The sequence below is a fragment of the Mytilus californianus genome, unplaced genomic scaffold, assembly GCF_021869535.1.
Source record: "Mytilus californianus isolate M0D057914Y unplaced genomic scaffold, xbMytCali1.0.p SCAF_40, whole genome shotgun sequence".
NCBI classification, from domain to species: Eukaryota; Metazoa; Mollusca; class Bivalvia; order Mytilida; family Mytilidae; genus Mytilus; species Mytilus californianus.
In genome coordinates, this window is record NW_026262691.1 from 809508 (window position 1) to 822378 (window position 12871).

Sequence of the window (12871 nt, forward strand, 5' to 3'; positions counted from 1 at the left end):
AATTTCAAGAATTCAATTTAAAGCAACATAAAATATCCATTGAACAGACAAATCGGCACATATCATCAAGGAGGGTTCCAGACAGCATGAAATGGATTGTTATATCCCTGACGGTGTTCAAGAATTTTTCCCTATTAAAATAGTTTCAAATATTAATTTTCATGATGCCAAACCTCCTTTTTATATGACAGTCTTAAAAAAATTATTGATTATGATGTATCAAAATTGATAATCACCTTCTAATGATTTTATATGAATATTTTGTTCTTGCATTATATTTCTTGATGAAAAACAAAACATTTCCCTAAGCCTTTACCTATAACTGTTAGCCAGGCAGTCTGATAATATCTACCAAGTGGATTAGAAATCAAACAACCATACCATCCAGCATTATCTTTCGTTACATTCTTTATTATTAGTATTTCTGGGTGACTTAAATTCACCATGGATTGCTAAAAATTCAAAAAAAACAGCATAAGAGGATATCTTGTTAACAAATGTTTTGAAAACCAGTGAGATTTTGTAAATTTTTTTTTTATTTTAGAGTTATAATTACAAATGGAAACAGTATTTCAATATACAGTATTAGAAACATTAAAAAGTAAAATTAAAAAAAAAAAGTGAACTAAGACAATAAATTATCAAGAAAGTGAAAAGAAAACAAACTATCTCAATACACTAGAGAACGATTAAAATCACATTATTTTCTTAAGTCACTTGAGATGTGTGATGCAGTCCGTTTTTTTTTTAAAGTTATTACATACAATTGTGACTTTTTTAACAGCAACTGATTTTTACCTAATGTAAGGATTTTTGTAAAATTATAAACAGTTATCTGGGTTGGCAACAATGTCGATTCATGAAGCTAAAAGAAATTGATAAATTTTCAAGATAAACATGCAAGGATTTTCCTACAATCCTTTCTTCTGGCTTATCAACAGACAATAAGAAATTTATTTTTAAGAAACATTCACATAAAGATCATTCAGACACACAACAACTGTGAACATTTCATAACTCAGTGTGATGTTTTTCAAGCTGCATATCTGAGTGTGAAAATCCCACCTTCTACTTGTGGTATTGAACCTTGTGGTACAATTTCAGAGCAATCAAAATACTTATACACAAGTTAAAGTCTTGAAACTAGAAAAATGCTTGTTTTGGCCCCTAATTCCTAAACGGTTTGGACCATCACCACCAAAAAAAATCGGAACCTTCCTTTTGTGGTATTTAATCTTTTGGTGAAATCTCATACAGATTCATACACTTAACAAGAGGCTCTCAAGAGCCTGAATCGCTCACCTGTAATGTTTTGCTTAAATCTTTCATCAATGATGTTTTTTGCTTTCTATAATATACATATTAATGTGTGGCTTAAAAATTCCATTTAAATGTTCTTTGATCTGTCACATTTTCTTAAAAAACAAAAAAAAATGCATTTTTACCCCTATGTTCCATTATAACCATAGTGGCTATGTTTAAAATTTATACTAGATACTCTGAAACTTATTCAGCAGTTTCATAAGGAAAAGATTTTTAAAGTAATCAAACTAGATGAACAAATTGTGAAAAATTGTCTTTTAAAGGGCAATAACTCCTTAAGGGGTCAATTGAAAATTTTTGTTATATTATCATATTTGTAGATCTTACTTTGCTGAACATTTTTGCAGTTTACAGTTTATCCTTATCTACAATAATATTCAAGATAATAACCAAAAACTGCAAAATTTCCTTAAAATTACCAATCTAGTGGCAGCAACCCAACAATGGAATGTTAGATTCATCTGAAAATTTCATGGCTGATAGAACTTGACCAAATGAACAACTTTACCTCATGTCAGATTTGCTCTAAATGCTTTAAGTGTTTGAGATATAAGCCAAAAACTGCATTTAACCCCTATGTTCTAGGTTACAAGAGCGCAATTATTCGTAATGCATTTTCCATAGGGTACAAGTGGTGTTCCGTATTTTTTTCTCTCGAGGACTACACAAACTAGGGAATAACTGGTAGCAGTTCCTGTTACTAGAAATGCCAGTGTTGCATTACAACCAAAAAAATATATATATTCATGCGGCAAAAATTGACTTAAAATGCAGTTGAAAAAGATGGTCTATTTTTTTCGCTTAATGAAAAAGGCATATTTTAAATGGCCCGACGTGCAGAAATGGAAGATATTTTCTATACTTTGCAAAATGTGAATTTAATTTTCTGGATTTTATAAACATAATTGAATAAACTTTTGATTAAAAGTCATTCTAATTCTGTATCATCCAATCAGACTATTTTTAACATTTTTCAAAGCCTTATTAAAAAAAAATGTCATTTTTCTATAGGTTACAAAAGCGCAATTATTCGAAATGCATTTTCCATAGGGTACCAGTGGTGTTCTGTATTTTTTTTCTCAAAGACTACACAAACTAGGGAAAAACTGGTAGCAGTTCCTGTTACTAGAAATGCCAGTGTTGCATTACAACCAAAAAAATATATATGGTCATGTGGCAAAAATTGACTTAAAATGCAGTTGAAAAAGATTGTCTATTTTTTTCGCTTAATGAAAAAGGCATATTTTAAATGGCCCCGACGTGCAGAAATGGAAGATATTTTCTATACTTTGCAAAATGTTAATTTGATTTTCTGGATATTTTAAACCTAATTGGATAAGCTTTTGATTAAAAGTAATTCTAATTCTGTATCATCTAAAGTGCAATAACTCCTTAAGGGGTAAATTGACAATTTTGGTCAATTTAACTTATTTGCAGATCTTACTTTGCTGAACATTTTTGCAGTTTACAGTTTATCTTTATCATTAATAATATTCAAGATAATAACCAAAAACTGTAAAATTTCCTTAACATTACCAATTTAGTGGCAGCAACCCAACAATGGGTTATTAGATTCATCTGAAATTTCCAGCGCTGATATAACTTTACCTAATGAACAATTTTACCCATTGTCAGATTCGCTCTAAATGCTTTGGTTTTTGAGATAAAAGCCAAAAACTGCATTTTAACCCTATGTTCTTTTTTTAGCCATGGTGGCCATGTTTTTAGACGAAACAGAAAATAAAACACATACTTTCTTATATAGGAATTGGCTCTGTAGTTTCAGAGGAGAAGATGTTTGAAATAGTTTTCACTGGAAGGACGACGACAAGGGACGCTCACCCTTCCTTTGGAACTAAAGTCATTGTCCGGAAACCAAATGTCTTTGGAAGAAGACGTGATAGCAATAATTGAACACAATTTTGTTGCGGTCTTATAAAAACCCTTAAACAAACAGCAAAATATATATCTTAAAAGTATTTTTATTAAATTTAAAAATCATGACTGTTTGGTCTGTTTCATATAACAATATGTAGTGCTTAAATAACTCTTTCACAATTATTGTCAATATACAGTGATTGTGAGGTTTAAATAACACGGGTAAAATCTTAAATCATTTTTCCATTTCCATTTCCATTTCCATTTTCATATGAATTTCATCAATATTTTCATTTATCCAGTTTGAAAGTTAATCATGTTAATAGAAACATAGTAATTCAATTTATGATATCAATTTTTTATTTAAAGGTTAAACAAAAAATTCAGTTATAATGGTACTATTATTTTGAAGAAAATAAGTTAGAAAATACAGTTCTAACTAATTTTAAGGGGCACTAGCTAAGTGATACATAAAAAAATTTGAATTATGATTTTTTTGTTCAATCATTAATGAAAGTGAAATAGTGAAATAATAATTCGCTAATAGCTGCCAGTATGGTTCAATTTTGCCAAAATAAGCTTAGAAACATCGATGATGAATTATTCACTTGCAAGTGAATAATTCGACCTCATTGGATCCGTATTCATGTGAACTTCAATTTAATCCCTTAGCTAGAGATGGATTATGCATGATTGATGGTGCTAGGCTATTAAAAGAAAAGAATGTCAACATTGAAAGTGAAACAAAGGAATTCATTTGATTGAATGATTTGATCCACAAAAAATCATTCTTATACAGGTAAAATCCAAAATTTACTTATTTTTTTTAACCTTAAAATTGAAATCAAACAGACATAGGAAAATCCATTTGCATGAGGTCCATATATCTATTTATATTTATGTTTATGTTTATATTGTGTTATGTGACCATGGGTTGTTTTCATGGTCATCTTGATAGTTAATTAGATGGCATCTAGACTAAAATACACAAAAAAGGAAGCTACATATTATGGAGCCCATGCCCTGTAAATTGTTTATTTTATATTTTTTATAATTTGGATAAATGTTTTACATTGTTATAAATCTATTATGAGAATTTGAGTCAAATCGTTGAACATGAATTTGACAGCTAGTGCCCCTTTAAAGCATCAGATTTTTTCCATATGTAAGGATTTTAAGAAAGTTCAAAACTGTCATCTATTTAGTTGACAACAGTAATGATTCATGCAGTTAAAAAAATTATTGTTTTCAAGATAAACATGCAAAGAGCTTTTCTACTTTGTTTTATAGGCGTTTATAGACAAAAATAATAAATATATATTAATGAAACATTTAAATACACAACAACTGTGACCAATTCATAACTCAAGCAGCATACCTAATTGTGAAATTCACACTATTTCATATACAGTACATTTTGCCCCTGTTAATATTACTCTGATAAAAATAGTTTCCTTTTGGAACGACTCAGACATTAATAAAATTTAAAACATAAAAAAAAACGGATTTATCGTTTTAGACTGAGTTAGCCTGAGATCTTGGCTCACCACTCAACTGATTTGAAGAGGAGGTCAGGCGAGGATGCCACGCTTAAAAGCTGAAACGTGGAAATTGCCATCACCATCCTAACATCATGATAAAAATAAATATTTAGTCATACTGATTTTCTATATTGTAAAATAACTGCAAACAAGTGAAACTGTGAGCTATACTGCTCACTGATGATACCCCCGTCCAAATACTTGATGGTAAACAGGAAGTTGTTGAGTAATGAATCTGAAAATGCGTGGACAGATAGAGGTAAAACAGTATACCCCCACTTTTTTAAATCACGGAAAGCAGGGGTATGATAAAAAAGAGAGATTACAACACATTAGAATTTTGAGAAGAAACTTAACAAAAATAGCTGTTCGCTCCAATGTGTTTATTTGAAGCACATATTGGTTAATGTAAGAGTTGTGGAATGTACCAACAAGAGTGCACATGTTGAAATGTATGGCCTTCTTTACTAAGCATTGATATTATGTTGATAGTCCAAAATAAACTAGAGGCTCTCAAGAGCCTGTGTCGCTCACCTGATTCTACTTTGGGTTTGGAAATCATGTAAAAATAGATTAAAATTATAACAGATACCCTAATAATGAGTGAGGCCAAATTTGGTTTAATATTGGTCCTGTAATTTAATAAAAAAAATCCTGGTGGCCATCTTGAACAGTAAATCGGCAACAAAGTAGCAACACTTCATCAGCACCTCATAAGAAACATTTATGCCATGTTTGGTTTCATTCTGTTCAGTGCACCTTTAGAAGAAGCATTTGTATGTATTTCCCATAGGGTCTTATGTTAAAGGAAGTCCCCCGCTGGTGGCCATCGTGTATGAAGGATCAGATTCAAAGTAACAACACTTAGTCAGCACCTCATAAGGAACATTCATGCCATGTTTGGTTTCAATCCATTCAGTACGTGGTTCTCTAAAAGAAGACATTTGTATGTATTGTCCATAGGGTCCTTTGTTAAACATTGTCCCCAGCTGGCGGCCATCTTGGATGATGGATTGGCTTCAAAGTAACAACACTTAGTCAGCACTTCATAAGGAACATTCATGCCATGTTTGGTTTCATTCCATTCAGTGGTTCTCTAAAAGAAGACATTTGTATGTATTTCCCTTAGGTTCCTATGTTAAACTAAGTCCCCCGCTAGCGGCCATCTTGGATTATGGATTGGCTTCAAAGTAACAACACTTGGTCAGCACCTCAAAAGGAACATGCATGCCATGTTTGGTTTCATTCCATTCTGTGGTTCTCTAAAAGAAGGCATTTGTATGTATTTCCCTAAGGGTCCTATGTTAAACTAAGTCCTCCGCTAGCTGCCATCTTGGATTATGGATCGGCTTCAAAGTAACACCACTTGGTCAGCACCTCATAAGCAACATTCATGCCATGTCTGGTTTTATTCCATTCAGTGGTTCTCTAAAAGAAGACATTTGTAAATATTTCCGATAGAGTCCTACATGTATGTAAAACTAAGTCCCCCGCTGGCGGCCATCTTGGATTATGGATCGGCTTCAAAGTAACAACACTTGGTCAGCACCTCATAAGGAACATTCATGCCATGTTTGGTTTCATTCCATTCAGTGGTTCTCTAAAAGAAGACATTTGTAAATATTTCCCATAGGGTCCTACATGTATGTAAAACTAAGTCCCCTGCTGGCGGCCATCTTGGATTATGGATCGGCTTCAAAGTAACAACACTTGGTCAGCACCTCATAAGGAACATTCATGCCATGTTTGGTTTCATTTCATTCAGTGGTTCTCTGAAAGAAGACATTTGTATGTATTTCCCATAGGGTCCTATGTTAAACTAAGTCCCTCGCTGGTAGCCATCTTGGATGATGGATTGGCTACAAAGTAACAACACTTGGTCAGCACCTCATAAGGAACATTCTTGCCATGTTTGGTTTCATTCCATTCAGTGGTTCTCTAGAAGAAGTTCAAAATCTAAAAAGTTAACGACGACGACAACGACGGACGACAATGACGACGGAAGCTAAGTGATGAGAAAAGCTCACTTGGGCCTTCGGGCCAGGTGAGCTAAAAAGTTTACTGCAATTATCACATAAACTTAACATGATCCAAGAAAATGAGGTCAGATAAACATAGCTGAAAATACATATACACCTAACAATCACTCCATACACAAAGTATTCATGAAATATAGTTGACCTATAGCACATCTAAGAAACAAACTTAACCAGGAAAACTCAAAATTGATCAATGAACCATGAGAATGAGTCCAAAGTCAGATGAACCATACCAGACAGACATGTACACCTTACAATCTTTACATGCATTTAATATTACTGAACTTTTGCATATAGTATATAAGAAACAACTTAATTATGATAATGAAGTTGTGATCAGATGATAATTGCCAGACAGACACATACACCTTACAATCATTCCATACACCAAATATAGTTGACCAATTGCTAATAGTATTAGAAAAACAGACCAAAAAAAAACTTAACATTGAGCAATGAACCGTAAAAATGAGGTCAAGGTTAAAGAAAACATGCCAGACTGACATGTACACTAAAATATTTTCATACACCAAATATAGTTGACCTATGGCATACAGTATTAGAAAAAGCAGTCCAAAACACAAAAACTTAACTATAACCACTGAACCATGAAAATGAGGTCAAGGTCACATGACACCTACCAGTTGGACATGTACACCTTACATTCATTCCATACACCAAATATACTTGACCTATTGAAAAATTAAGAGAACAAGGAAGTTATACACCTGTAAACAAAGCAGATTTCAGTAATCTTGGTAAATTTGTTAAAAATAAATTACATAAACATGATAAATTTTCTATACCACCAGTGATCATGAATGAGCTATTTAATGAGTTAACAAAACTTGATATAAACAAAGCATCTGGTATGGATAATATAGGACCAAAAATTCTAAGATTAAGCGCCCCTGTTATTGCATCACCTCTCACATACATATTTAATCGAATGATAGATACTGGTATATATCCTTCTTTACTGAAGAATGCTAAAGTAACACCAGTTTTCAAGGATGGTGACAAGCTTTTAGCAACAAATTACAGACCTATATCTGTTCTTCCAACTTTATCAAAATTAATAGAAAGACATGTTTCTAATAATATGTACAAATACTTATCTAAACTTAAACTTTTACACCCTACTCAATCTGGTTTCAGGCCGCAGCATTCTTATCAAACTGCACTTATTAATATCATTGACAAATGGTTGCAAGAAATGAATGATGGTAATTTAAACCTAGCAATTTTATTAGATTTTAAAAAAGCTTTTGATTTGGTAGATCATGACATTCTTTGCTTAAAGCTTGAAATTTATGGATTAATTTAGTGAGGCTTCTGTTAGTTTTTTCAAGTCATACCTGAATAACAGAAAACAGCAGGTAAACATTTGTAATGTTTACTCTAAACAACAGCATGTAAAATTTTGTGTACCCCAAGGTTCTATACTTGGTCCTCTATTGTTTGTGCTATTTATAAACGACCTTCCCTTATGCATTGAAATTGTGAAACAGACCTATATGCTGATGACACCACTTTTCATAAATCAGGGAAAAACATAGAAAATATACATGATGATGTTCAAGAAGATTTATACAGGGTTGAAGAGTGGTGCAAAATGAATAACATGTTCATTAATGCAAACAAAACAAAATGTTTGGTTACTGGAACAAAGCAGAAACTATCAATTCAGACTTATCAACCAAACTTGATAATAAATTCAAAAGTATTACAAAATTCTTCATGTGAAAAATTATTAGGTGTTAAAATTGACAGCACACTTAGCTGGAGAAATCAAATTGACCAAGTTTGTGCTAATATATCATCCAGAATATACCTTCTTTCTAAAATAAAGAAATTTTTAGATATAAATGCAAGGAAAACATATTACAATGGGTATATTCTGCCCCTGATTGACTACTGCTGTATTATTTGGGGTGAATGTAAAAATGAAGGGATAACAAGAATTTTAAAACTCCAAAAAAGGGCAGAAGTTGAAGATTAATTCTAGATGCAGATCCTTTATCCCCCTCAGCCCCCTTATTTAAAGAACTTGGGTGGATGACAGTTGACAATAGAATCAAATACCGCAAATATTTACTTCTATATAAATGTATGCGTATGGAAGCTCCAATTACCTAGTTCAAAAGTTTAAATTGAAATCAGATAATAATCCTTACTCCTTGAGAGGTGTCACTCAAGGTAATATGATAGTTCCTAAGCCAAAAGCTGAGCTATTTAAGAAATCTTTTGTTTATTCTTGATCAGTGTTATGGAATAGACTACCACACCAAATGCGTAAAGCTCAAAACACTTATACTTTTGAACAAAGTATCAAGAAGTACTTAACACAGTCCTGATAAGGTTATGTTTTCTACAATGTATTTGTATATTCTTTTATTTTTATTTTTATTTGATTTTTTGACTACATGTGCATCTTGAACAGCCTTATATCTTATCATGTTAGTAATATTACATTTAACTAATTGACTGGAAATTAACTATGTGTAAATATCTGTTTTTGATTGTATTGTAATTTGTATGTGAGGGCCTCAGGGAAGATTAGGTTATTGTAACTAACTGAGTTTACCCTCTTTAAATAAAGAATTTATTATTATTATTATTATTATTATTATTATTATTATTGCATACAGAATTAGAAAAACATACCAAAACACAAAAACTTAACTATAACCACTGAACAATGAAAATTAGGTCAAGGTCAGATAACACTTGCCAGTTCGACATGTTCACCTAACAATCATCCCATTCGACAACTATAGCAGATCTTTTGCTTATAGTATCTGAGATATGGACTTGACCACAAAACTTAACCTTGTTCACTGATTCATGAAATGAAGTGAAAACTGTCTGACAGGCATGAGGACCTTGCAAGGTACCACATATAGTTATCCTATTACTTATAATAAGAAAGAAATTAAGAATACAAAAAATCTTAACTTTTTTTTTAAGTAGTCACTGAACCATGAAAATGAGGTCAAGGACAATGAACATATGACAGACGGAAACTTCATAACATAACACATCTATATACAAAGTATGAAGGATCCACAACTTCTACCTTCTGAAGTATTAAGCTTTTAAAAAGTTAGCTAACGCTGCGGCCACAGACACCGGATCACTATCCCTATGTTGAGCTTTCTGAGACAGAAGTCACAGGCTCAACAAAAATGTCTCGCCAACAAAAATGTGGAGAATTGATTATTTGAGTGAATTTTCTAAGTCCAAGGACCATAGCTCTGCACAAATTCATTAGACTGGAACAAAATTCGAAATTGGTCTGTAACTTGTCAAGATAAAACTATATACCAATCATCAAATCAATATCTTCAAGCATAACAAAACAAATTGTGAGAAACTGATTTTTTTGAGTGAATTTTTTAAGTTCAAGGATCATAACTCTGCACAAAATCTGCAGACCAGAACAAAATTTGAACTGGATCTGTAACTTGTCATGATAAAACAATACACCAAATATCAAATCCACGTCTTCAAGCACGAAGAAAAAAGTGAGGAAAACTGATTTGTCGGACTGATGGATGGACAGACAGACAGACAAGAGTGCAAATCTAAAGTCCCCTTCAACTTCATCGGGAGGGGACTAAAAATAAGATCAAATATCATATTTTCCGCACCTTGTACTTTTTTATGCATATATATACCATGTATTAGGCAAGACTTTAATTATTATCTGTTTAAAGCGGAAATTTGTAAAAATTTATATCCGAGGGGATGAAAAAATGAATAGTAAATGGGTAATGTGTCCATGGGACACAGATGATTCCCCCGATTGCATATTATATAAAGTTATAAAGGGACATAACTGAAGAACGTAAAATTTGGGTGAGGCAAATTAACTGAAGAAAGAGAACGGAAATGAAAAATTCTGCAATTTTTCCATTTGTAAAGAAGCATGACTCTATATCAGTTAATTTGACACCACCAAAATTCAAACTTGATCTGTATTTTGTGGTAATAAGCATTCTGTATAAGTTTCATAACATTTGGTTGAGGCAAACTGAAGTAAAAGAATGGAATAAAAAATTCAGCAATTTTTCAATTTACAGAGGGGCATAACTCTAGACCAGTTAAAGGGACACAACCAAAATTTATACTTGATCAGTATTTTGTGGTAATAAGTATTGTGTATAAGTTTCATAACATTTGGTTGAGGCAAAAAGAGACACAACCAAAATTCAAACTTGATCTGTCTTTTGAGGTAATTAGCATTGTGTATAAGTTTCATAACATTAAGTTGAGGCAAACTCAAGTTAGACATAATTTTACAGCAAAAGTTGTCCACCTACAGGACAAGTTTTCGTAGTAATTGTTATCAAGTTGTGTCCTCCAAGGAAAATAATATTGAACAGCATTTGTTACTCGTTTAAATTTAAATCATTATACATGACTAAGTAACAATGTATTAAAAGTTAGTGATTGTAGGTTAAAATACGTCCAGTAATAACAAGCCAATGGATATCATTTAATACTATAATCATATCAAACAAGAATGTGTCCATAGTACACGGATGCCACACTTGCACTATCATTTTCTATGTTCAGTGGAACTTTGAATTTGATTTTTTCTTTGGTATATTATTTTTCTAACCTTGCATTGAATGTTTTTTTTAAAAATCTGAGAATGATGTCAACATTTTCAATCAATTATTTTGATAACATGGTCCCCATCACTTCGTCCCTGATACATTTAATGAATTTTAAGTAGCAGAAACTTTTCTCAATTGAACAAAATTGACAGTTTAGTATATATAACAAGAATGTGTCCATAGTACAGGATGCCCCACTTGCACTATCATTTTCTATGTTCAGTGGACTGTAAATTGGGGTCAAAAATCTTATTTGGCATTTAAATTAGAAAGATCATATCATAGGGAATATGTGTAGTAAGTTTCAAGTTGATTTGACTTCAACTTCATCAAAAACTACCTTGACCAAAAACTTAAACCAAAAACTTTAACCTGAAACTCGCACTATCATTTTCGATGTTCAGTGGACCGTGAAATTGGGATCAAAACTCTAATTTTGCATTAAAATTAGAAAGATCATATCATGGGGAACATGTGTACTAAGTTTCAAGTTGATTTGACTTCAACTTCATCAAAAACTACCTTGACCAAAAACTTTAACCTGAAGCGGGACAGACAGACAGATGAACGAACGAACGAACGGATGAATGGATGGACGGAGGAACGGACGCACAGACCAGTAAACATAATGCCCCTCTACTATCATAGGTGGGGCATAAAAACTATTCCCTCGTGGAGGACGCCATTCTGTTGGTTGTCTATGTGGTAAGCCATAAATCATCTACCGCAGACCAGTAATCATAATTTTATTTTGTTTAGGGGATTTCCTAACAGATGCCTGGATAACTGAAAATAAACATAAGAGCAACTTCTTTTTTTTTTATTTTGAAATCAGGAAAGGTGGAGTCAGCGGCACTCATTAAACAGATTATAAAAAATGCCTGGCCTAATCTGTTTACTTTTGAAAATTTGTTTTCATAAAAAAATAACTAAAAGATTATGTGTAAAAGGATTGACCACATATAGCATCAAACACAACATTCAAATAAACTGTGGACACAGAGATATTTTTCACCTGCAAGCATAAAATTCAGAAAAAGACAATCAAATGGACAGCAACTTTGCTAATTAATTCAAATTCACATGACTTACTTACGTACTCTGTATATCATTCTGCATCCCTTTAGTAAGAACAAACCACTTTTATCAGTAACATTATAATAATAAGATTTGCTGGACCATGATCTGAGGGACAGAGCCTGGAAATGGTCAACAAACTGAGATGCAACTAGACATCATAGAAATGGGAGCCATCTCTGTGGGCCCCGCTGTAAATAACAGGTTACTATTTGACTATTAAAGATGTTAGTGGTTGAATCTCTTAGAGCAGGTTACATGTGCTATTAAACAGTACACTGGATGCACTTTACCTCTAATTTTTAGAAAATTTAAAAAATATAATATAAAAGAGAAAAAAAAGACACAGGTTATTTGGCATAACTAGTCAGAATTATGCCATTTAAAT

The 12871-nt window shown here is 32.3% G+C and overlaps 1 protein-coding gene across 1 annotated transcript in view; it reads right to left on the reverse strand.

Annotated features, from left to right (window-relative positions):
* LOC127699758 (fibroblast growth factor receptor 2-like) overlaps window positions 1-12871 on the reverse strand; it is a gene marked incomplete at its 5' end in the record, with an annotated part of 55038 nt that overhangs the window by 20449 nt on the left and 21718 nt on the right. Inside the window, one exon of the mRNA XM_052203065.1 lies at window positions 317-452. Coding sequence (XP_052059025.1) covers window positions 317-452 — 136 coding nt within the window. The remainder of the gene's footprint in view (window positions 1-316; window positions 453-12871) is intronic.